The 26,686-nt window shown below is 41.5% G+C and overlaps 1 protein-coding gene across 2 annotated transcripts in view; it reads right to left on the minus strand.

The window, feature by feature from the left end:
• CHTF18 (chromosome transmission fidelity factor 18) overlaps positions 1 to 26,686 on the minus strand; it is a 90,298-nt gene that overhangs the window by 43,138 nt on the left and 20,474 nt on the right. For both annotated transcript variants that reach the window (XM_089656045.1, XM_089656044.1), the window contains exons 8-16: positions 25,598 to 25,810; positions 23,048 to 23,145; positions 21,107 to 21,230; positions 18,864 to 19,006; positions 17,501 to 17,594; positions 11,923 to 12,021; positions 11,363 to 11,493; positions 9,748 to 9,916; positions 5,522 to 5,746 (exon numbers count right to left, since the gene is read on the minus strand). In XM_089656045.1, coding sequence (XP_089512171.1) covers positions 5,522 to 5,746; positions 9,748 to 9,916; positions 11,363 to 11,493; positions 11,923 to 12,021; positions 17,501 to 17,594; positions 18,864 to 19,006; positions 21,107 to 21,230; positions 23,048 to 23,145; positions 25,598 to 25,810 — 1,296 coding nt within the window. The remainder of the gene's footprint in view (positions 1 to 5,521; positions 5,747 to 9,747; positions 9,917 to 11,362; positions 11,494 to 11,922; positions 12,022 to 17,500; positions 17,595 to 18,863; positions 19,007 to 21,106; positions 21,231 to 23,047; positions 23,146 to 25,597; positions 25,811 to 26,686) is intronic.

Below are 26,686 nucleotides of genomic sequence, written 5' to 3' on the forward strand. Positions count from 1 at the left end.
GTCCCTCCTAAGTAAACACCAGAACAAGCACCCCTATTGACAGATTTCCCCTGTCCTGATGACACTCAGAAGTATAGGTTTTCCTACATTTTCAATCTTAACAACAATGGTCATCAGGACATTGCACATTTTGCTTTTTTTTTTATCCTGCCTAAAATACACTGACACCAACTGACACTGATACTAAATTTACCAAAAAAAAAACAAAAAAACTCCTGACCACTCCTGCCCCCCCGCCCCCCCCCAAAAAAAAAACTAGCCCTGGGACTGACCTTGAGCAAACTTTGATCTAGTTATTTTTATTTTCTTTTATTTTTTTCTCTCTGAAAGGACAAAGGGAGATACAGTAGATCTCTCTCTTCCACTCAGAGAGAGAAACACAGTGGCGGGCTTCACAGTGACTGATCACTGTGATAGTCAGAGGCTATCACAGCGATGAGGTGACAAGAAATCGGCAGTTCCGGGTCCTGATTATTACCCCACAGGATCCTTGGCTCTTGGTGAGACCCTGATCTCTGTGCTGGGAGCGTGCTGTGTGGTGCGCTCCCAGCACAGAGACAAGTACGCAAATTTGCGGCCCCCACGGAAAAAAAGCCCATTCCAGTGGGGCCACATATTTGCGTATGGTTGGCATGAGGGGGTTAGGTTAAAACAAATTACAAATCCCCTTTAGTAAGGCAACCAATGACCAGGGGCGGACTGACCATTTGGAAACTCGGGCACTGCCCGGGGTCAGTAGGGGGCCCCATGAGATGCCCCTGGTACCTTTTTCATAGGCTTTTTTGAGTTTGGGCAAGGACACAGGGGCCCCATGATCCCCTATTGCCCGGGGGCCCCATGAGTTGTCAGTCCGCCCCTGACAATGACTCATTTGCTTAGCAGAGGTCTGTTTAGGAGACTCTGTCAAGGTTATCCTTCGTTTTATTGCCTTACTAGTAGTCCATGATGGATATCCCTAAAGATTATTATTAAAACTTTCACTGAAGCGGTCAGCTGTGTCCTGCCCAAGTTCTTGCACCCAGCATCACAGGAGTGCGCTCGCTTCCACATTCCAAACTCACTCGTGCACACTGCAATCTCCTTGCCATATAGCAGTAGCATGAGCAAATGAATGCTGAAAGTCCTGCGCTGGATGATGAGCTCCACAATGTCAGTAACCCCACATGGAGTACTTTTTAGGAATGCAAGCCTTGCTGCCCTCAACAGACCAGGGAAATCCAAAGGAGCTGTGTGCAAAGAAACAAAGAGACGGAGCCTAGTGCATTACCTTCTAAAAATGATATTTATTGAATAAAAAGTAGTAACCTCACAAAGAATAAAATCAAAGGCACATCACGAAAAAGAGAGCACGGTCCAATCTCCCTAGATGGTGGCTATTGGGGGACTGTAGGCCTCCAAAGGGTTGACGCGTTTCGAGGCAGAACCTCTTCCTCAGAGCCACAGTGGCTCTGCCACCATCTAGGCCAGGGGTAGGCAACCAGTGGCTCTCTAGCTGTTGTGGAACTACATTTCCCATGAGGCATTGCAAAGATTACAAAACTGACAGTTACAGCTATGACTTGCAGAGGCATGATGGAACTTGTAGTCCTACAGCTCTCAGGTTGCCTGACCCTGATCTAGGGAGATTGGACCATGCTGTCTTTTCTGCGATGTGCCTTTGATTTTTTTCTTTTGTGAGTATACTACTTTTTATTCAATAAATCTCATTTTTAGAAGGTAATGCACTAGGCCCGTGCGCCCTCTGTTTCTTTGCATATAGCAGTAGCGGCTGTGTGCACCGCACAAGCATGGACCTGGAGCGCAGATGCGCACTCGCTCTTGTAATGTTTGGACTGATCGTCTAATGTTTGGAGAGTCATGGAATTTAGGCAGGATGCAACTAATCACTTTGTTGGGAGTTATAATGGCAGGCTTTGGGGATGTCAGCCATGGTCTACTGGTAAAGAATTTTTAATTCTCTGGGAGCACTAAACACAGGGGCGGACTGACAACTCATGGGGCCCCTGTGTCCTTGCCCAAACTCAAAAAAGTCTATGAAAAAAGGTACCAGGGGCATCTCATGGGGCCCCCTACTGACCCTGGGCCCTCGGGAAGTGCCCGAGTTTCCCAATGGTCATTCCGCCCCTGCCTAAACAGCATAGCGTGTTTCAGTAAAAAGATGAACTTTCGCTACCAGCATGTCTTTGGAGTACTGAAGGAAATGCACCAAAAAAATTACAGATCTAACAAAAGTCGATGGGAAAGCACGCATAACCAACACAAAAAAAAAACAAAAAATTTGCGCCATGCGCTGTGGGGAAAATGCACCCTTGCAGCGTGAAAGCACCCTCACTCAGTTAACTCTTATAACTAAAGCTACGGTCCTCAAAGAGCTTACAAAGCATCAAAGGGATCGCATTGTTGGAAGGTATCGGTCAGAAGAAGGGTACAAAAACATCCAATTGAGATTCCCTTACAATTTGAGAGATTTGGAGTGCTTTTGAAAAGAAGTGAAAAACGATTCCTAAGGCAAGATGTGCTATGCTGATAAGACTCCTACCCCAAAAGATTGAATGCGGTTATAAAATCAAAAGGTGTTTCAATAATATATTAGTTCAAGAGTGTGCATATTTATGTAACCACATTATTGTTCATTCTTTTCATTTATGACCTTTAATTTGTGTTTTACTGAATTGCACACATAATAGGTCATAATAAAAGTGGAAAAAAGTGATATATCTTGTTCTCCACCCCCCCCCCCCAAATCTCTAAATGTTGGCATTTTTAGAAGGGTATGTAGACGTTTTATATCCACTTTATATGATATACACTAGAAAGATGTAAAAATAAATAAATAAATAAAACATTTCTGTAAAATAAAGAAAATGATGTTCATGGAATGACCATGAGTATTGCCATTACCCATTTATCTAAGGGAATAACTGAACTCTTAACCTGTCTGCAATAACGAGTGTGGCAGGCACATGAGATGTCCATTTTTAAAATTACACTTTAATTATAAGTATGTTCTCTACAAAAATGTAAAGTTATACCTTTACCTACACTTTAAAGCAGAACTGTAACAAAGGCTTTGCATGCAAAAAAATCATTCTTGTCAATCTATTACATTTACTAGCCTTATCTGTGTTGCCCTGCAATCACCTGTTCTACTCATGCTGCAGAGATATTAAAGTGTTACTAAACTCAGGACCCTGCATTCACTACATCCGGTCTCCCCGGACCCTGCATTCACTATATCCGGTCTCCCCAGACCCTGCATTCACTATATCCGGTCTCCCCGGACCCTGCATTCACTATATCCGGTCTCCCCGGACCCTGCATTCACTATATCCGGTCTCCCCGGACCCTGCATTCACTATATCCGGTCTCCCCGGACCCTGCATTCACTATATCCGGTCTCCCCGGACCCTGCATTCACTATATCCGGTCTCCCCGGACCCTGCATTCACTATATCCGGTCTCCCCGGACCCTGCATTCACTATATCCGGTCTCCCCGGACCCTGCATTCACTATATCCGGTCTCCCCGGACCCTGCATTCACTATATCCGGTCTCCCCGGACCCTGCATTCACTATATCCGGTCTCCCCGGACCCTGCATTCACTATATCCGGTCTCCCCGGACCCTGCATTCACTATATCCGGTCTCCCCGGACCCTGCATTCACTATATCCGGTCTCCCCGGACCCTGCATTCACTATATCCGGTCTCCCCGGACCCTGCACTCTCTATATCCGGTCTCCCCGGACCCTGCACTCTCTATATCCGGTCTCCCCGGACCCTGCACTCTCTATATCCGGTCTCCCCGGACCCTGCACTCTCTATATCCGGTCTCCCCGGACCCTGCACTCTCTATATCCGGTCTCCCCGGACCCTGCACTCTCTATATCCGGTCTCCCCGGACCCTGCACTCTCTATATCCGGTCTCCCCGGACCCTGCACTCTCTATATCCGGTCTCCCCGGACCCTGCACTCTCTATATCCGGTCTCCCCGGACCCTGCACTCTCTATATCCGGTCTCCCCGGACCCTGCACTCTCTATATCCGGTCTCCCCGGACCCTGCACTCTCTATATCCGGTCTCCCCGGACCCTGCACTCTCTATATCCGGTCTCCCCGGACCCTGCACTCTCTATATCCGGTCTCCCCGGACCCTGCACTCTCTATATCCGGTCTCCCCGGACCCTGCACTCTCTATATCCGGTCTCCCCGGACCCTGCACTCTCTATATCCGGTCTCCCCGGACCCTGCACTCTCTATATCCGGTCTCCCCGGACCCTGCACTCTCTATATCCGGTCTCCCCGGACCCTGCACTCTCTATATCCGGTCTCCCCGGACCCTGCACTCTCTATATCCGGTCTCCCCGGACCCTGCACTCTCTATATCCGGTCTCCCCGGACCCTGCACTCTCTATATCCGGTCTCCCCGGACCCTGCACTCTCTATATCCGGTCTCCCCGGACCCTGCACTCTCTATATCCGGTCTCCCCGGACCCTGCACTCTCTATATCCGGTCTCCCCGGACCCTGCACTCTCTATATCCGGTCTCCCCGGACCCTGCACTCTCTATATCCGGTCTCCCCGGACCCCGCATTCACTATATCCGCTCTCCCTGGACCCCGCATTCACTATATCCGCTCTCCCCGGACCCTGCATTCACTATATCCGGTCTCCCCGGACCCAGCATCCACTATATCCGGCCTCCCCGGACCCTGCATCCACTATATCCGGTCTCCCACAGTACACACAACATGGAAATGCAATTATTTTAGTAAATATAAACTGATGAATACCTTTGCTCATCAGCAGTTAGAGCAGTCCTGTGACTTCTAACAGTGTCCAGCAGAGCACTGGTTAAAGCTTGAGGGAGGAGTTCTCTAGGAGGATGCAGAACCCCTGACTTGTCTGGACAGTGCTGATTGGCACTGTGCTGATCACACGCACTTTCTCAAGGAAAAATAAAAAACCTCTCTAGCAATACACACCAAATTAAACATTTACAGTGTCTCCACACGATATGTCTTATCAGAAGATAAGAGGGAGACACTGGAATGGGGGTGGACCAGAGAAGTCACGATCAAACAAAATTTTTACACAATGCAGAGGATTAACTCCTTAGGTTTCACAGTGAGTATAACAAGCATGCTTTACTGCATATACAGACTGAATTTACGGTTGTGGATTTAGTAGCACTTTAAAGAATTTCCATACAAAAGCGAATGAAGAAACAGTAAAGGTAACAAATCCATTTCTTTATGATGCATCAGAGTTCCTCCATAGACTCTGGTCAAAGTACTGACTAGTACACATACCACACAGCAATGACTACAAGGAGTCTAATAAATTAGCATCATCTACTGGCCAAAAGGAGAACTGCAACCATGCAGAGGAGACACAGCCACACTGTCAATTTGTCGCATACACTTAGGACGATCCATCTTCTTTGCTAAAAATGAACGAAAAAGCTAAGCAAAATAACTGAACGTAAAAGAAAAAAAAAAGCAATACTAAGCCTGGATATACCTCATAATGGCTGTTGGGATAGGCAATCCGAGGGATGTTGTTGGCAGCAAAAAAGAGGTGGAAGGCGACAGGAAGGAAGGGCAAGTATTTCATCAGCTGGAAGTTCTGCCCATGCATTATCATTGAATTTACTATGTCTGTGAACCCCAGCCAGTCCAGAGCCAAACACACAATGCCGAAACTGGACTCTTTAACCTTCATGTTCAAAAAGTTGTCATACAGTCCCTGTAGAAAGAAGAGAGAAGCGGGGTCAATAACCGGAGACAGCCATTATCTATACCAAACCAGTTCATGCGGAGAGTGGTTACACCGAAAGGCAGTTCTGATCTGTGTAAGGGCTGACAGCGGGCAAAATGTCCAACTTTTTTAGTCAGTCATGTTGTTCTTACTGTGAATTGCTTTGGTGAAGCTATTGCAGATGTCTCTAAAAAAAAAAATAAATAAAAAACAAACAGACAAAAACTTCACCAGGTTCTTTTTTTTTTTTGGTCACAAAAAGCAACTTTATTGACAAAAATAAAAAAAACCATAGTACAATCCCATGGCATAGTACGTGGCAGAAGATACATAATTGAAGTCCATGTTACGCAGCCTTATTATGGATGTAACAGGCAAATATCAACAGATACATTACACTGGAAATACAAGAACTTTAACACCAACTTCCAAGGCTTAGGAGCCAAGCGAAGAGTAGGGACCGGAGGCAGAGAGAGGGTCCAAATACCCAAGTATGGCTGTGTTAGGGAGACGTGGCAATGCAAACAGCTTGTGATAGAGGTACACACATATATAGGGGAACACCAGGCCTTTAAAAAATGATATTCAACCTAAAGGAAAAAAAACAAGAGGGAGACTAAGGCAGGCCATAGACGGTTCATTTATCGGCTGAATTTTTGGCCGAAAAAACGAAAATTGGTCGTTCTGTTGCCACCAATGCTTATGAAAATCGTCTGTTTTTCGTAAATTTTCCAGCATGACTGATAAAAGAAATGAGGAGGAAAATCGTCCGACAACATTGCCCCACTAACGGTGCGAAAATCAGCTGATTATTCTTTCGGATGAAAATTTGGCCGTTAAACAGGGTGGATAAAAATCAATGATTTTTTTTAAAAAATCAAAAAAAAAAAAAAAAATCTGATTTTTTTAAATAAAATGCTTTTTGAGGAAAATATATTACCATCCAAAGGTTATTCCATCATGAAATAAAGATTAGTTTTTTAATTATGTAGAATAAGGTTGTATATATTTTATTCTTTTGGTAAATAAATTCCATGAATCCATTCACAATGTCATGCTCTTCCAGAGGTTTTTGTAAGATTATTGGGCAGTTTCTCTGCCTACAAGATATTATCACAGATGCTCGGTTTACTTTTGCAGTTCTCAAAACTGAATTTGACTCAGCGGAGATCACATGCCTCTTCTTCACAGCAAAAATGTTATAACATGAACAGAGTTAAGAAAAAGACCTTCATCCTAACTTCTACAAACCTATGAATACAGAATCAACCCCTTCAGTGCTAAATTTCAAGAAGTTCAGTGAATAGAATAGAAACAATATTTTTCTGATTGTTTGGAGTGGAATAGATCTGCACAAGAAGAAAGTGAAACTAAGTGTGAGGAGGAAGGGGCTGACAGTCTAAGTTTCTTAAAATATATAGATTTTGTTTAGCCAAATTAGTTACCAAACATGGATGTTTAAGCAAATCACATATGCTGGAATGTTATTGTTTCAGTTGAATAAATCTATTTAAATTGTTATTATTAAGGTAATGATTATTTTTCTCCTTCCTAAGTACAACAGAAAAGTTGTCCAAATATGAAGGATTAACCTATTAAACTGGGGATAAAAAAACTAATATGAAAAGTTGTTATTCTAAAAATCTTCATCTACTTGTATATTAAAGTTATACCAGCAAGAATTAGTCTTTATGTAGAAAACTAGGATTTACATCAAGCCTTACTGACTAGTGATTTAAATCGTGATTTAAATCAGTTTGATTTAAATCAAATCCACCCTGCCGATAAACAAACCGTCTATGGCCTGCATAAGACATAAAACCCCTGGGGTAACATCAGAGCACACAAGTGTCTGGCTGTTCAAACCATCTGTCCCATATTTTATTACAGGCATACCTCCGTTTACGAACGCCTCTGTTAATGTAATTTTTGGTTTGGGAATGAAAATCCATTGAAAATAATGCCTCAGTTTACAAATTTTTTTCGCAATACGAACAGATTAATTGGTTTTCAATGCATTTACAATTTTTTTTTTTTACTAATATCCCTGTACAGTATTTATGCCTTTAATGTGCACTTTATAAAGAGTTTTGAACAGATAAGACTTATTTTTTTTACTTTTTCTGACCTCCGGCACGGATTTATTGGTTTTTAATGCCTTTACAAATTAATTTTTAATCATGTCCCTGTAAGTGCACTTTTTAAAGAGTTTTGAACAGATAAAAGACTTTTTTTTTATTTTTCTGACCTCAAGAACGGATTAATTGGTTTTCAATGCATTCCTATGGGAAACCGCGTTTCGGTTTACAAATTTTTCATAATACGAAAAGTCCCGGAGAACAAATTAAATTTGTAAACTGAGGCCTGTATATTTCAAAGGGCAGCCTCTGTGTGAAGGTAAACACGTTTTTTATAAAGGTGTGAAGAGTTAACTTCTGTCAGCCAAGCGTGAAAAAAGGGGGGGGGGGGAAATCGCCCTGCAACCAGTGGCATGTAACAAGCTTCTGAGCAATGAAAAGGGTTTTGTGCAAGAAAACCGTAAGAAATTTGTCCGCATCAGAGTCTGGAAGAAGGCCAGACATGGTTTTGAGCAGCGGTAGGCAACATGCGGCTCTCTAGCTGTTGCAGGACTACAAGTTCCATCATGCCTCTGCAAGTCATGGCTGTAACTGTCAGTTTTGTAATGTTGCAATGCCTCATGGGAAATGTAGTTCCAAAACAGCTAGAGAGCCGCAGGTTGCCTACCCCTGGTTTGGGGTCTAATTGAAGTAGAAAACTCATGCAGTAATGTAAAAAAGCCCCTGCGCTTAGATTGCACTAATCGATGAAAAGCTGCTAACACCTACTATGTACGAATGAATACCATACACATACCATCTTAAAACTCATGCAGTCATGCACAAATTGAACGATTTGCTCCAGTAGAGGCCTGTATGATGGGGATGTCCATAGTAGATGGAGAAGGGTATCTGAAGCCTCTGAGCATCAGGGACACAATGGGCTCTGTTCTGGGTGATATACAGAAACCCAGAGTGGGGTAAGGTATAAAGATAGCACCTCCTGCGCTCTAGGACTCAAACCAGGGGTGGAGGAATCGAGGAACCTCAAAACAATTCCACCAGCGCATGGAAAGATGTGCAGCTCTATAACAAGGCAGGGGAAGCCCGACTGATACTGTGAAGTGAAGCAAAAAGAAAGAGCGCACCAACCTTGTGCATTGCCTCAGTAATTCAGTGATTTTATTAAATAAAATATATATACTCACAAACAAGGATGTAAAACAAACATTACAGATCCTCAAAGGAACTAGGGGGTTAGAGCTCTGGAACTAGGGAGTGAGAGCTCTGGAACTAGGGAGTGAGAGCTCTGGAACTAGGGAGTGAGAGCTCTGGAACTAGGGAGTGAGAGCTCTGGAACTAGGGAGTGAGAGCTCTGGAACTAGGGAGTGAGAGCTCTGGAACTAGGGAGTGAGAGCTCTGGAACTAGGGAGTGAGAGCTCTGGAACTAGGGAGTGAGAGCACACAAGTGTTCAAGCCATCTGTCCCATATTTTATTACAGGGTCTTCCTTTGAAACGCATCTGCCTCACTTTGAGAGTCTACCCCTGTGACATGACTCACATTGGCTCTACACTCCCTAGTTCCTTTGAGGATCTGTAATGCTTGTTCTACAAGAATTTTTTTAACTTTTTTTTTATAAACAAAAAGTAGAAAATATTTTTTTCAACATTTTCTGTCTTTTTTCGTTTATATAATAAAAAATAAAAAAACTCAGCGGTGATCAAATACCACCAAAATAAAGTTCAATTTGTGTGAAAAAATTATATAAATGTAATTTGGGTACAGTGTCGCATGACCGAGCAATTACCAATTAAAGTAGTGCAGTGCTGAATAGCAAAAAAATAAATAAAAATTGCTCCAGTCATGAAGGGGGTAAAATCTTCTGGAGGTCAAGAGATTAAAGTCAGTAGTAATGTGAAGTCTTGCTTACCATGGTCAGCTTCTCGTACTCTCCTGTTGCCGTGGTCAGGTGTAAAATATGGTGGAACCTTTGCGCCAAGGCACCTAGTGGTGTCCTGCCTAACAAATTCAAAGGGTCATTTTCATTTCCCAGGAGAAGGTGGAGGTCTGGTGCAGTAATGTCTTGGCCGATACGTTTCCTTTAAAAAAAAAAAAAAAAAAATGTAATTTTGAATAAACGCTAAACTGGTCATATAAATAATAACCGTTTTACAGCAAATGGTAGAATGCGGGATACTTCCTATACCTCTGATCAGCTGGAAGCAAGTTTTAAAAACATTACAAAAAACTTTTTTTTTTTTTATTTAAAGAAAAGCACTGCCTGCACACTTTCTGCCATCCAGTACAAGCGGATCAACGCAGGGCTCGACAAATCCCAGGTGCTAGGGCTACCATGAAATTGCGTCCTGGTGCCTGGGCTGCACTGCAGCAGTGGTCTGGATTTGGTCTCCCCATGTGCCCCCATCAGTGCCCATCAGTGCCGCCCCATCAGTGCCTATCAGTGCAGCCCCACCAGTGCAGCCTCATCCGTGCCCACCAGTGCAGCCTCATCCGTGCCCACCAGTGCAGCCTCATCCGTGCCCACCAGTGCAGCCTCATCAGAGCCCACCAGTGCAGCCTCATCAGAGCCCACCAGTGCAGCCTCATCAGAGCCCACCAGTGCAGCCTCATCAGAGCCCACCAGTGCAGCCTCATCAGAGCCCACCAGTGCAGCCTCATCAGAGCCCACCAGTGCAGCCTCATCAGAGCACATCAGTGCAGCCTCATCAGAGCACATCAGTGCAGCCTCATCAGAGCCCACCACTGCAGCCTCATCAGAGCCCACCAGTGCAGCCTCATCAGAGCCCACCAGTGCAGCCTCATCAGAGCACATCAGTGCAGCCTCATCAGAGCACATAAGTGCAGCCTCATCAGAGCACATTAGCAAAGGAGAAAAATTACTTATTTGCAAAATTTTCTAAAAGAAACAAAAAACAAATTCACTTTTTTTTTTTTTAATTTTCAGTCTTTTTTTGTTTGGCACCAGGCATGAGCAATTCCTATAGCCTGATGTCCGGGACATCCAGTTCCAGGTGCCAGGCAGAGGATTTAAAAACTGGCTACTAAACCCCCCTCCCCCCTCCCCCCTCCCTTACCCCCTCCCTCCCTCTCCTTCTCCTACCCCTCACCTATCTTACATATAATAGTTTACTTAATCCTGGTTCACACGATTCCAAGCATACCTCTCAGATAAACAGGCCAACATATCTTTTACCCCCGGCCGAAGGGTGTGGAACCTACTGTGTATATATGCATTATTGCAACAAATGTGAACCGCACTAACGTACCATAACTTGTTAACTTGAAAATCGTTTAATAAAAAATATTTAAATATAAAAACTGGCTACTAACTTTTTTAGCTGACTCCTAGATTCAAGGCAAAAGTGTCAAGTCCTTGATTAAGGCATTCCCACCTCTACTAGAAACGGGGGATCCTCCTCTGTGCCAGTGATAAAAGCCTGTAGAGCGAACTGTCGCATACACTTGCCAATTACAGTACAGAAAAGAACACCATACAATTCCCTTAACTAGGAATTTTGCCTTACCTCTGTACTTTGGGGAGTTGGAAGATCTCCTGCCACACATAGAAAAGGCTCTTATTTTGGTCTTTCAGTCCAATCTTCATGGTCTGGACTATTTTCACGTTTAGCTCTTTCTTCCCTCGGCCGCGCAGGAACTGACAAAGTGAGGGGTTAGAACATGACAAAGAAATACTCATATTTTCCTGAATAAAAACTCTGTTAAGGACCACATACCTATAAAATGAGCATAAAATACAAAATCAATAGAATATAAAAAAAAAAATCACTTTCTGCACCCGCTGTCTCTCAGAGTAGGATGAACACCGACATATCATCATTTGCAGATTTTAGGTGCCCCTTAAGAATAATAATGAAGCAACCGGCAATTTCAGAGGGAAAGAACAGCAATGGCAGCCTTTCTATTCCTCTCCCCATAGGTTTGCTATTTTGAATTAGGCGTTTAACATATGCACAAATTTTCCTGATTTCGAGTACACCTTGGGTGGTAATGTGGTATATATATGATACAATTATCCGAGTGAACTATGGAATGGTAACATATGAACACAGGGTATTGAACATACCTGCAACGTATTAATGCAGGAGCGGATATCATTTTCGGTCTTCTCGCACAAAGCCATCAAAGCCCCCGTGTCAGTTTTCATGCCTTGCTTAAGGGTGATCTGCATTAACAGGACAGAAAGACTAGAAACAAGGCCATGTACCAGGAGTGACATAAATTATTAAACTGGTAAAAATACTTAAAGCTGAACTCCAGGCACAATAACTCATTGAAAATATATTTCTCAAAAAGCAACAAAACATAAAGCCACTGTGTGACCAAATGTTTTTGCAAAACTAGATATTATCTTGTAAAAATAGTAGCAGCTTCATCACGGTGCTGTACAAATCCTGTGCAAGACAATAGAGCTGTGGGAGGGGTCCAGCAAGCCCACTCAGGACAGGCTGCCTGCAGAAACTAAAGGAGAAAGGCAGATACAAGACCAGTTATCCTGTACAATAAAAGAGGAGTGACCGGTCTTTCTGTACAGGAGCTTCCTGTAATAGTCAATGGGTTTGATTTACTAAAACTGTGCAAAATCGGGTGCAGCTCTGCATGGTAGCCAATCGGCTAATAACTTCAGCTTGTTGAATTAGTCCTCATGCACACGGGACATATTGATAATGCTGGTAACGTTAGCTGTGTAAAGTCACGTTAAAAATGTGAGTTTTTCAGCTTTTTTTTTTAGCGTTTTTGCATTAGCGGTTAGCCACATTTCCCTTGGTTTTCTGCATTTTGCGATTTTTATGGGTTTTTGTTTTTAACAAAAAATATAAATTTTTTGGGTCAAAAATACGTCCCAAAATGCCGCATTTTTACAGTGAAAAAACTCCTCTAGAAAAGCACTAGTCCTGTTTTTTTTCCAGCCAAAAAACATTTATTACAGTCTGTGCATGGACACATAGGATAACATGCTGGGGGGGGGGGTTACTGGCTGTAGAAAAAAATCATCAAATCAAAAAACAGCCGCTGTAAAAATGTCCAGTGTGCATGAGGACTTATGATTTGCCGAAAAAAAACTGGGAAGCAGATTGGTTTCTATGCAGAGCTGCACCAGATTTTGCACTCTCCAGTTTTACTAAATAATCCCCAAAGTGTCACACTGGATTACTGCACAGATCTAAAAAATATTCAAAGCACTCCAAGATTCAAGAACGCACACGCATTTTGTGTTTAGACAATATTCTTATCCCAGAATTCAGCTTTAAGGCTGGACTTTCTTTGCGCAGTTCCTCACATTGAAAATCATGTTTTAACATGTTACTGCAACGCACTCGAAAGCACTGCATACTGTACAGAGGTAGTCTTAAAGCGGAGTTCCACCCAAAAGGGGAAGTTCCGCTTTAAAGATTGGTCCCCCGCTCTGCATTAAGGATTGGCACCTTTGGGGTACCTGAATTTGACAGGTACCCGCTCCCACTTCCGCTGCGATCGCCTAGGCAATCGGAAACGGAAGTTGTCCTCCCCCCCACCTCCCCGTGACAGGTCCCAGAAGATGACGAGGCCATTCAGGAAGCGCAGCGCTACTCGCGCATGTGCAATGGGCAACCGGCTGTGAAGCCGCAAGCTGTCACAGCCGGGTGCCCACACTGAAGATGCTGGCCTCCTGGAATGCAGGACGGCTGGTGAAACGGGCTGCGGAGAGGGCAACGCGGGATCGTGGGACAGGTGGGTGGCTGTTTTTAAAAGTCAGCAGCTACAGTTTTTGTAGCTGCTGACTTATTTTTTACAGAGTGAGTGGAACTCCGCTTTAATAAACACAGTAGTCTCTCTACAGGCTCCAAGGATCTCAAAACCCTGATGCTTCTGGCAGCCAGAGCCCACACATTTGCCTAGGTTTTGTGTCACATTATGAGGATCAAGTGTTGCAAACTTTAATACAAATGCCAAAATAAGATGCCTTTTCATTCACACTGTTAGCATTTCAAGCAAGATGCAAATTTTAATGATACATTTGTTTTACAATATTTTCTGTTGTATAAACATTTACTATGTAGAATACTTAAACGTGCATGAAATCAGAACTGTCCTATTAGACACAATTTCCAACTTCACAGTTGAAGAACGGAAAATTGAATCGCAGCTCTCGTCATTTCAGACACAGCCTTTCACTAGACCTACACTGCTCGAGTGTGTGGGAGGCTGACTCGATGGGCACGTCTTTGTCACTCTGCTTTTAAAGTGGTTCTAAAGCCTCAAGGTGTTTTACCATAATGTATTCTATGCATTAAGATAAAAAAAAAAGCCTTCCGTGTAAAAGAATAACCCCCCCCCCCCATACTTACCCGAGTCCCAAAGTGATCCAGCGCTGTGTATGAGAGATGCAGCTCTCCTGGCTTTGTCCCTCCTCAATGGGCAGATCGATAAAAGCGGGAGGCATTGGCTCACGCTCCTGTCAGTCAACTCCAGTGACAAGGGAGCGAGGGTTGGGGCTGAGTCCCGCTGTCTGTGTCAATGGACCCAGCAGCAGGACTCGGGAGTGAGCACGCACAAGTGCCCTCCATGGGAATCTGCTTCCTATTGGGAGCACCATCAATTCTATTACACAGAGCAGGACATGCAGACATGTTTGTTATTTAGACATGTTTATTTATTTTGATATATAGACATGTTTATTTATTTTGATATATTATTATTATTATAGACATGTTTGATATGTAGACGTGTTTGTTATTTATTTTGCTATGTAGACATGTTTGTTATTTATTTTGATATGTAGACATGTTTGTTATTAAACATGTTTGTTATTTATTTTGATATGTAGACATGTTTATTTATTTTGATATGTAGACATGTTTATTTATTTTGATATGTAGACATGTTTATTTATTTTGATATGTAGACATGTTTATTTATTTTGATATGTAGACATGTTTATTTATTTTGATATGTAGACATGTTTGTTATTTATTTATTTTGATATGTAGACATGTTTGTCATTTATTTTGATATGTAGACATGTTTGTCATTTATTTTGATATGTAGACATGATTGTTATTTAGACATGTTTGTTATTTATTTTGATATGTAGACATGTTTGTTATTTATTTTGGTATATAGACATGTTTGTTATTCCCCCCCACCCATTTCCTTTACAACCACTTTACTCAAGATAAACAAGGCCCACCACTTTATCATTCACTGGATCTTCACATGAGTTAGTCTAGGCTCACACCGATGCATTTTGCAGAAACACACAGCACTCCATTTAACATGGTTTCCTATGGGACAGGTTCACATCTCTGCATTTTCACCCGCTGCGTTTTTTGGAAAGGGTCAGGGACTTTTTAAAAATGAAAAGCGTTACGTTTTTGGTTCTATAAAGTTCAATGGAGACACTGCAGAAAAGTATGTACTGCGTCTGACACGTTTTATTCTACCCAGCAACAAGTTGGAACCCGCAGCTCAAAACGCAGCAAAAATGCATTTGCAAAAACGCAAAAGGCACCGAAGAAACGGATCAAACACAAACTGAATAGGTGTGAACCTAGCCGTACTCTGTACTGGGATAACTTTACCTCTTCAGGCAAAAGAATGAAGGCACCGCTGACTCTTGGCAGGAATAATTTACTGCACACAGGATCAACACAGAGTCAAGTAGTTCATTAGCAAGGGCCTCCCCTGTGATTCTCCGTAACCTAGATACACCACCGGTTCATCCAGTCCTGACAGTGTCAATACGCCACTTAGATGCACAAGGCCCAGATGTTCCCTGTACCTGCTGCCTTAACAGGAGAGCACCAGAGAAACTGGACATGCCTTTTATAGTCGAACAACTCAGCCGAGTCCTGGAACAAGCTCATTAGATTCAACAAAGCCTTTTATAACAAAAAAAAAACAGGTAAAAAACAGCAGTTACAGGCTAATGAGGCCAGAAACATAATCCCCAAACGGGATTAAAGGAGGACCCCAGTCAGGTTAAAAATCCTCACGTGTACACTGGGAATTGTATAAAAGAAGCCAATAAGTCCACAGTGTGATCATTGGCCCCTTTTATATCTAATCCTGCAGCACACTTTCGATGGTAGTGCCAATTAAGGTTTGTCTGTCCTGACCCGGTAATCCCTATTATTTTCAGAGCTCTGTTCATTAAAAATAATAAGTATTGCTTTTGATAATAGAATTTGTCACATCACGTCCTTCGGTTATAAATAGCACATTTTTGTAGAACTCAGCATTGCCTAGCTTTACACTTTTTTGGGTTATAAATATATGTTCTAGTGCCCCTGTTTTGTTGCAGAGGTTTGCAAGAAATCAAAAAAAAGGCAAATGTAGTCCCCTAACATTAAGGACTGTAATGTGTATTAATTGCTTTTGTTTACTGTGGCTGCAACTTTTCTTAATGCGGAGTTCCATCCACTCTTTAAAGTCCAGGCCAATTTTCAGCTTTCAGCGCTATCACACTTTGAATGACAATTGAGCGGTCATGCAACACTGTACCCATATGTATTTAACATTTTTTTTTTTAGACAGATAAAACTTTATTTTGGTGGCATTGATTTACCACTGGGATTTTTATATTTTTTTTGCTATATAACTTAAAAAGTCCACAAATTTTGAAAAAAAGTGGTTTTAAAATTTTGCAAATAAATAATCTTTCTCCTTAAATCTTGGCCAAAATGTATTTTTAGTAAAAAAAAAATAACCCAAAGTAGTTTATAACCAAAAATTATACATTTTTCAAACTTTTTTTACATTAATTGTTTTTATATTATTTATGTTTTTTTTTTACATACTGTCACCCTAGCAGTACAGCGTCACCATAGATTTTTTTTTTTTTTTTGTTTACACTGATTGCTTTTATAGCCTTTATGGGTGTAAAAGCAATCATTTATCTTTCTCTCTGGCTGCATTCTTGCAGCCATTGCGAAATACTGGGAGAGCTGTGATTGGTCACATGGTACAAGGCTGTTGTGAATAGCCTTATACCATGAGATCTCTGTGATCATTCACCGATTTCACACGTAGTAAGCAAGGATGTCATAAATGACATCTTGCTTACACCTATTCATGTGATCACTGATTGGCCAACCCACCCCTGCACTGCTCCCGTCTGGCCGTTTATATACATGGGCCGGACAAGAAGTTTCAGCACTGCACTTCTTGTCCCGGCCACCTAGGCAACGACGTGTTATGGCGAATCGCAAAGTCTCCTGGGATGTCAGGTCCTGTATCCCAGGAGCCTGTTGGGTTCCTAGTGTCTGACTATTGCGGTACGTCAAAACCGGAGTTTGGCACCATTTTACCGGAGTCCTGTGTGGGGAAGCAAGATCGAGTGGTGCATGCTGGGATAGCCAACAGCACCAACTCCAGGAAGTAAAGACTTGTGGGCTTCAGATGCCCACAGCCATCGGAAGCCTGGCTGCTTCCGAGATCAAGGTAAACTTTAACATATTTAACAGTAATTAAAAGGCTTTAACTAATAACTTTATCCAATTGTTAATGTTAACGAAAGGCAATCTTGGGTCCGCTTTTAAAAAAAATGTCTTCTGGGGACTGGAGCTCCGTTTTAAAATTTTCTATACTATAAAGTTGGTAGAATCTTGCATACTACTCTGAACTACAGATAAGATGATTTTTCCAACTGCGTTTTCACTGACCTCATATAACCTTTGTACCAGCCTGGAAGGTAATGTTTGAGGGAAATTTAGCACGAAAGCTTGTTGCCTCAACTGTCGCAGTGCTGGGACGTACCTGTACAGGAGAGAAAAGGGTCACACGGATTTGGTGAGGATTCACACAAGCTAAACAACAAAAAGGGGCAAAAAACAGCCATCTTCAAAGTGGACAAAAAATATCTATAAACAGCAGAAAAAAAAAAAAAACACAGCCAGGATGGGCTCTGTAATAATCCATGCTTTGTATTACATAAACTGGTATGAAAAAGACAGGAATGTTTAATATCAGCAAAAGGCTTCAGTTAAAGCGGAACTTTAGTCAGAAAATTATGTCTTGCTAGATCACTTCAGGCCGGCTCCTTTTGCAGGTATAGCTATGTAAAACATTAAAAATAAGTGTCTATGCTGTTTAAAGTCTAGTAATACACTGTCTCATCCTGCTCTGCACATGCTCAGTTGCTCTCCATTTTTCATCACTGTGTCAGAAATGTAGAGGCCGATGTGCTGACAGCCTAAATATTTACTGCTGCTCAGAGGCTGTGGGCTTCAGCAAAATATCAGCCACCAGAAAGAAGAAACAGGAACAATGCTGGAGGCAATATACAGCACACAGTCATTCTGGCAGCATAATTATTAATGTGGAACATTTTTCATCAAGTTATTATGGGAAAAGTTCTGCTTTAAGGAGGATTTTGACAAGAAAAATAAAACCTGTTTTGGTGTTTAAAGAAAAAAAAAAAAAGAAAAGAAAAAAGCACTATGCTGTGTTCTGCACTGTGTCTGCATGGAGGCAGTTATCTTTATAGAGGCAAGGTGTTGACAGGTGAAAGTGAGAGGAGAATTCATATTCAAGAAGCAGCATGAGTGGTGGGGTAAACCAAGATCTAGAATAAACTACCTAATTGAATATCTACTCATGTGACTAACTGTGCTTTCAAACAGACACACATAGGCAGGGGGAGACTGACAACTAATGGGGCCCCCGGGCAATAGGAGATCATGGGGCCCCTGTGTCCTCGCCCACACCCAAAAAAGCCTATGAAAAAGCCAATAAAAAGGAACCAGGGGCATCACATGGGGCCCCCTACTGACCCCAGGCCCTCGGGCAGTGCCCGAGTGCTCCGATGGCCAGTCTGCCCCTACACATAGGAAGTCATTGGTAGCATGATTTCATATTGGTGTAGCACCTGTCCTGGAGAACAGTGTGGGAGTTTAATAACACGATCAGCACACACATTAATCTGTTCCAGATTACACAGGCCCCTACACTGCCTGTCTATACACCTTGCCAGATATATCACCCAGTTTTAGCAAATATATCTAAACAAATGAGATCAGGACTTACTGGTCATTGCAAATACAGATGATGGGTCTAAGCAGCAAACCTCCTTCCTTCTTTTTTTTCTTTGTTGCTGCACCTTCGGTAGCAGAGTCTGTGTCTTTCCCATCTTTTCTGTTTACCAAGCTGAGCAGCATGTTAATGGAGATCTATAAAAAAAAAAAAAAAAAAATCATACATTTAAATAATTCGAACTTTATAATATGTTGTAGTGTGAATTCTACTGTACTAGCAAAGATCTGCTTAGTCCATGGCATGCAAAAGCACTCCACTAGAACACCCAACAACCCTTTACTCTACCCCTTCGTGTACCCGCCTTCTTCCTACACCTTCTACAGAATAGAATCTAATCATTCATTTAGACAAACAAATGCTAATATTTCATATAGTGATAGATGTTTTAGGGGCTGTGTCCAACGTGGAGATGTTCTCTATATTTGGTGGACGTGCCCGTGCCTCACCAGATTTTGATTCTGTTGAGAGTTTAAAAAGAGAGAAAGAGGTGGAGCATTCCATAGGTACAGACACCAGATACCAGTGGTTACGGCATAAGAATGGTGGTCTCTAGTGAGATCTGTAGTTATTTTGGTTCTGGTAAGCGCTTGTCATTTGGACACTTGTGAGCAGTAGTATAAAGCTTTGCTTCTTTCCCTTTTTGCCATGAGATGGATATCTGAACCTGTGCACACTGCGTGAGTGAGGTGAGAATAAGTCATACTCATTGGACGTTTTTACAGCGGCTGTTTTTGACTTTTTACTTTTTCTACAGCCAGTAAACTCCCCCAGCATGTTACCCTATGTGTTCATTAGTGGTGCACCGAAATAACAATTCTGGTACCGAAACCGAAAACTCAAAATGCACTTGGCCAAAAACCGAAATGTGCAGTTTTTAAAGATGAATATATATTTTTTGGAAAAAAATATAATTTGATTAAAAAAAAAAAAAAAATTATATATATATATATATATATATATATATATATATATACCCCAATTTTTTGTAAAATAAGAAAGAATGTTACAGCGAGTAAATAGATACCCAACATGTCACGCTTTAAAATTGTGCAAGCTTGTGGAATGGCGTGAAACTGCGGTACTTAATCTCCATGGGTGATGCTTTAAACATTTCTACAGGTTAGCAGTGTAAAATTACAGAGGTCTAGTGCGAGAATTATTGCTCTTGCTCTGATGTTTGTGGCGATATCTCACGTGTGTGGTTTGAACACCATTTACATATGTGGGCATGGCCTATGTATGCATTCACCACTACGTGCGAGCACAGGGGGACAGGGGCACTTTAAACTTTTTTTTTATTTAATGTTTTTTGTTTTGTTTTTTTTTTCACTGTCCCTTAAAAAAATGTTTTAATTTCTTTTATTCTTATCACAAGAAATGCATGCATCTCTTGTGATAGAAATTAGTGACAGATCCTGTTTATGGAGAGATATGGGGTTAATAAGACCCCACATCTCTCCTCTGCAATGTAAAGCATTGGATCAGAAAAAAGCATTAATCCAGTTCTTTAAAAAAAAAAAAAAAAAAATGTCCTGAACCGGACGTGACATTGCTGTGGTCCTCCAAGGGCATAGAGATGAGTGGAGGCCATTTTTCCTTCACTCATATCTATGCCCAGCGCCGACAAACCAGAGGTTTTGGAAATTTTTTGGGGTAAAAAAAAAAAAAAAACTGCAAAAAAACGTGGCAAAATGCTAATGCAAAAACGCTGAAAAACTCACGTTTTAACGTGACTTTACACAGCTGTTACCAGCGTTATTAAAACGCCCCGTGTGCATGGAGCCTAAGGCTTGGAAGGTGTAAGCACTGAGGGAAGTTGATACACACTGCTAGCTAGGAGACAGCGGTGGTAATGGAGTCAGTGCAGCATGGATTACAGCATGGAAATCCGGAAAGAAAACAAAAGTCTACGATAGAGTAGTCAAGGATTAGGTTTTTTTGCTGTCTGGCATCACAGAGCAGGAGGTGTGGAATAAACATGGAATAAACATCACACATGACAGTTTTAAAAAGAACGGAAAAAAAAAAAAATAGTGAGAATTAACAATAAATATTTGCTTCTGATACAGGAAGTAAAGGGAAATCTTCCAATAGGAACACACATAAGCAAGGGTCTAAGCCTTCCACACTCAAACCAAACTAAAACGTTTTGACAAGATTTTCAGTTTAAGATTGATGGCGGATTATATCTTACTTTTGTTTTTTTTACATGAAACAGTTGTCCCTTTACTTACAGTGGGTGCACCATCAATTTCATCGATAACCAGGCAGTTGGGTCGCTCGTCTGCTCCCAGAACAGACTTCATTTGAGTAGCAGCTTCTATACGGGTCCTAAAGACATCCGGGCTGCGGTCATCACTAGCAAAATAAATGAAAGAAAACAGTTACCATTCTGGTCACCTGCTTACAATTTTTTATATTCGGTTGCTTGCGCTCTGTTTATGTGTTGTAAAGGCTAAAGATTTTTAACCTTCATTCGTTCTATGGATGAAGGTAAAAAAACACCTTCTGTGTGCAGCAGCTCCCTCAGCCCCTTCTCGAGCCAGCGATGTGAATGACAACCTCGGCTGTCCTGGGTCTCTGCCTCATTGGCTGAGACAGCAAGCATGACCCATTCCACTGCTGTCAATCACAGCCAGTCAGCCAATGAGGAGAGGGGGTGGGGCCATAACGCAGTTCAGAGTGTGAATGGACACACTGAGCAATGGGTGCTCCCATTGCTCTGGGGGCACCTGACAGACAGGAGGAGCTAGGAGAGCCTGCAGGGGACCTGAAAAGGAGGATCCAGGCTGCTATGTGCAAAATCACTGCACACAGTAGGTAAGTATAGACATGTTTGTTATTTTACAAAAAAAAAAAAAAAACCTTTAAAATCGCTTTTGGCAACAATCATAATTTTATTGAGTGATAATGCTGTACTGATTTATTGCTAAAGCTAAACTCCAAGCATCCAGACATCTGAAATACAAATAGGTTGTGCTTTGAACCACAATCCTTTTCTATGAAGTCAGTTCACGTATTTGTGGGCCAGCTACAGTGCAATAAAAAAATAAAATAATAAAGGGAAGTCCAGTACAATTTTCAGCCCGGTTCAGGAATCAAACATGGCATCCTAGTAGATCTACCAAGGTACATGTGCATTATGGCTGTTTAGTGCTCAGTAAGTACCATTAGGGTGAATATCCACCATTAAAGTTTAAGGTGTTTCACGTGAGACCTAATCGGTTGTGATCATGTTCTATGTGTGGATAGGTACAGTATTGAAGTGGAGATGGATTAAAAAACCCTAGATCTGATAATTTTACAAGATGGGATATAGTAAGGAAATATTAAAAGATTGTCTATCCAAATGCGATATTTCAATTACTGGTGAATAGTCAAAGGCAAATCACACCAGCTCTTTACATCTCACAGGCATTCTGGCACGAATACCTCCCTGACAAGAGTTTATGACTCTAATTCTCCACCTTCATCATATGTAAAATTATAAGGGGATTACTATGAAAGTTGGAGCTCATGAGCAGAAGAGGAAAAATCAGAATACGAGGGTATTAGATACTCTGTGATTCAACTTAAATACATTCAGCGAAGGATGAAATATCACGCTTAGGCAGACTAACTCTTTAAAGGATTAAGCCCTGGTTCACACTGAATGTGGCTTTGAAATCACACTACTTCCCTTGAAGCAGCGCAATTTCAACGCCACTGGTCAGTGCAATTTCATGTGCCACTTACCTGACATCTGTGCGACTTCATGCAGAGGTCTATGCAAGTCACACAAGAAAATGCCAAAAATAGTGCAGGAAGCTTTTTTTCCCCAATATTGGTGCCACACCACAAAGTCTGAGTCGCATCGATCTGAACTGTTCCATAAGCACAATTAGGAAGTGAATTGTCAAGTGATTTGAAACTGTCAAATCACATGGCAAGTCACACCGATGTAAACCAGGGCTAATGAGACTTTGAAGGCAGTAAATTGACTGCTTATATTAATGAAAACAGAAAAACATAATACCTGGAAAGAGTAAGAGCAATTGAAAGTAACAATTTCAATTTATTATAGTCCCTTTAGAACGTCAAAGCATATAAATAAATTTGAAAAGCGCTGCGCAAACTGTTGGCGCTATATAAATCCTGTATAATAATAATAATATAAATAAATACAAAACACTCACCTAGCATTCATTTCCACAACATTGTACCCAGCATGCCTTGCTATAACATGAGCCAGGGTTGTTTTCCCGAGACCAGGAGGACCAGTAAGCAATGCAATCTTGGAAAAAATATATTGGATATTTAACAAACTAAGCAAACATCCATTATACAGTATATTAATATAAGCCTGCATTTACTAGGTGTCTATGTTAATCTATAAGTTCTGAAACTCTTCTGGTTTTGGGAATTTTGCTGAATGGCAATCTCATCACGATTCCCATCTGTTTTACGGAGGCTATTGAAAAATACCAGCTTTAGCTTTATTAAAAAAAAAAAAAAAAGTTGACTTAACGTTCATTTAAGAAGAGCCAAATCGAGCTCCCTCTCCTCCTTGAATAACCCACTGGAGTCTGCTATGGTTCTTCTCAACTACAGGAAACATTTAGGGCAGGATATGAAGTTGGACAGCATGCTGGGTTATCTGGTTAGTATTCCCGCTTGGCACCCCACTAGGGTCCTTGGTTTGATTCAGTCCAATGCTATCTGTTTTGTGTGACCTTCCACCAAACCTGGCCTTGCAACGTAGGACTATTCAGAAAGTAAGCTCCGTTTGGGTAGAGACCGATAGGGCCGGTTCAGTGATCAATGTAAAGGAGCTATGGGACAAGTCTCATCTCTACGTAAACAGATAAAAACTGCTCCATTGACAGTCCACCTCTTCAAAGCTCACTAAAAAAACAGCAAAGCATTTTACTATTTTGGAAGTCGACTTGTCATTTGGAATATTTTGCACTTATACTGTACAGTAAATATCGCACAAAGAATGAACTTGGTTCAGAATTATTTTTACTAACATAAATTCAGTTGGTTTGGCATCTCTCACTCCTATTTTTAATTTTTTGCAACATATCAGGACAACCGAGGGGTTTATTTCCTGTTGTTATGTCATGCTACTTACAGGGCTACCCATGTAAAGCAACAGAAATATAGGAAGCGGAGTTAGGCTCTAGATGACCAATGGGAAGCCGCTCTCTCAATTTTATATAGTGTTAGGTACCCATGACACCCTCACTAAACTCCATAAATTGGGCCTATTGCACAACCTGATCTGCAGTGAGTGTTGCAGAGACCACGGTGACCTGATTCATACGCTGTGGTGCTGCAGTAAGCTCCATAGATATTGGAAGACGGTTATATATACCATTAACAGAGCTTATCAAAGTGCAGTTAAAATGAAAAATGAAAAAAAATGTCTTTAGCTATATTGGATGATACCCATACTAGAGAAGCAGTTTTCAGAGGGCTATTCCAGGCCCATAAATTAATCTTACTGAACTGGAAATCTGAGACTCCAACGTCTCAGGATTGGGTTAAGGCATGTGGGGGCCACCCTTTGCTATGGGCAGCACAGTGGCTAAATGGCTAGCACTTCCGCCTGGCAGTACTAGGGTCGTTTGAATCCCAACCACGGCACTACCTGCCTGGAGTTTGCATGTTTTCCCTGTGCCTGCGTGGGTTTCCTCCCACACTCCAAAGACATGCTGGTAGGTTGTAATAAATAAAGTGAGCGCTCTCCAATATAGCAGCTGATACACTCAGGTAACCAAATGAAACCTCCAAATGTACAATAAATAATACAGTGCAGCGCTAAGATAAATATAATCACAGTAGAATCCAGATGTGGATCAGTCTATAAAGCATACGAAAAACACAGAAGCGAGCAGATATCCGTATACTGGTGCTTTGAAGAAATGGTAGGATTGCGCACTTACCAGATGCGCATAGAATATGCACAGTGTTATATATATCCACCTCAGGGCACTTAGGTTGTGAGGTATGATCGGTGTATGTGGAACATCAGTCTAGGAATGGGCAACACTGCAGATGGATGATGTCTGCTTTGCTCTAGAGGTCCCCTTTAGGATGGATAGGGTCAGCCACCTGTTTACAGGGATTCCCTTCCTCTGGATAATGGGTCAGACTCGTATTCTCCATTGGTTCTGCAAACTTAATGGCTCAGCCGCGCACTTCACTCAGCCCGGAAACATGCCGCAAAGATTCAAACTCCATGCTGGTAGGTTAGGCTCCTGTCTAAATTGTCCCTAGTATGTATATGTATGAATATGAGTTAGGGACCTTAGATTGTATGCCCCTTGAGGGTTAGGGACTGATGTGAATGTACAAAATATATATGTAAAGCACTGCGTAAATTGATGGCGCTATATAAGTACCTGTAATAAATAAATGAGCAACTTCTCTACCAACATCATGGATGCCCAGATAAATTGAGCAAATGTGGGATGCTTGGTTCAACACCCCTGGTCTTGTTCCCTTAGACCTGACGTTCCATAGGCTGTTTATTATAAAGCCAACTTCTGCCACAGTTTCTAATTGCAGTATTGTACTAAAAGTCAACATTTGTACCTGCACTGCTGTAACACCACTCCAAAAGCTGCATTTGCACTCCACAATTGTACTTAATTCTGTATATGACCATTTTTAGAATATTATTTATTCTAATCAAATTCATGGATTGCTAAAGACAACGCTTCATAACTTCACTCAGCTACCTTGTATTTAGGCCTGTTATGCTGATCTAGCTCTGCCTCCAGAATCTCCTCTGTGATCTGGGCTTTGGTCTTCCACTTGCCCTGCTGCTCCTTCTGTGTTCTGAAGTTTGCTTTCTGCTCAGTGCTTGGTTTGGCCTTTTTTACAGTCTTCTCCTTTGCAAACACCACCGTATCCCAGAGTTTTAACCATTTCAACAGGCAACGATTTGTATACTGAGCCAAGAGAGGGAAAAAAATATATACCAATTATAGACAAAAAAAAAAAAATTAACAGCAAACCTATTATATGCAATAACCATACAGTAATGAAATAAAGTTAATAACTAGATTGAGAATGCAGACAAATGTAAGGTTCTAAAAAAAAAAAATTATATATAAAAATTAAATATATTTATTTGATAACTCCAGTAGTATATCTTGAGCCCTGGTATTCAGTTGCAGATAAAAAGACCTCTGCTTTCTGAGTGAAAGCAGCAGTCTCTCACAATCCTTGCTTCAGAAAGAGTATGAGCATCAAAATTGCAGTTTATGACTATGCAGGGGGCATGTTGGACTGCTACTTTACTGAAAGCAGAGGTCTTTATCTGTCGCTAAATGCTGGGGCTCAGGTTTTCTGCTGACACTGGAGATGAAATAATGAAAACAAAAAGGACAATTAAAACGTGTTTTTCCATGCTCTTAATTTAACTAGCTTGGAATGACTACTTTAAAAAAACTACATTGGCTTGATCTCTCGCTTCAACAGAAATTATGTGACCAAGTTTCCTGGCTATCAGACAGACTGTGGCCAGTGCTAACAGGAGCTTGGACCAGTATTTTCACCAGAAAATGTAAAAAATGCAAAACAATCTATTCTCCATTTATACATTACAGCAAAACTGACCAGGTAGATTAACTTTTAAAATTCGAACACTGATTTACTTCATTAGTTACGAAGGAAAATATAAAGCTTCTCAGCCATTCAGCTAAAGGGATATTTTACAGTAGATCAAATAAACATGCTAATTATTGTTTGTACCACTCATCTAAGGCAGCCCATAGATCAGTCAGTTGTTTTGTTCAACCAGATCAAATGAAAAAAAAAATAAA

This window comes from Staurois parvus, unplaced genomic scaffold (genome assembly GCF_062004578.1).
Source record: "Staurois parvus isolate SC_StPar_1 unplaced genomic scaffold, SC_StPar_1.0 ptg000882l, whole genome shotgun sequence".
Lineage (NCBI taxonomy): Eukaryota > Metazoa > Chordata > Amphibia > Anura > Ranidae > Staurois > Staurois parvus.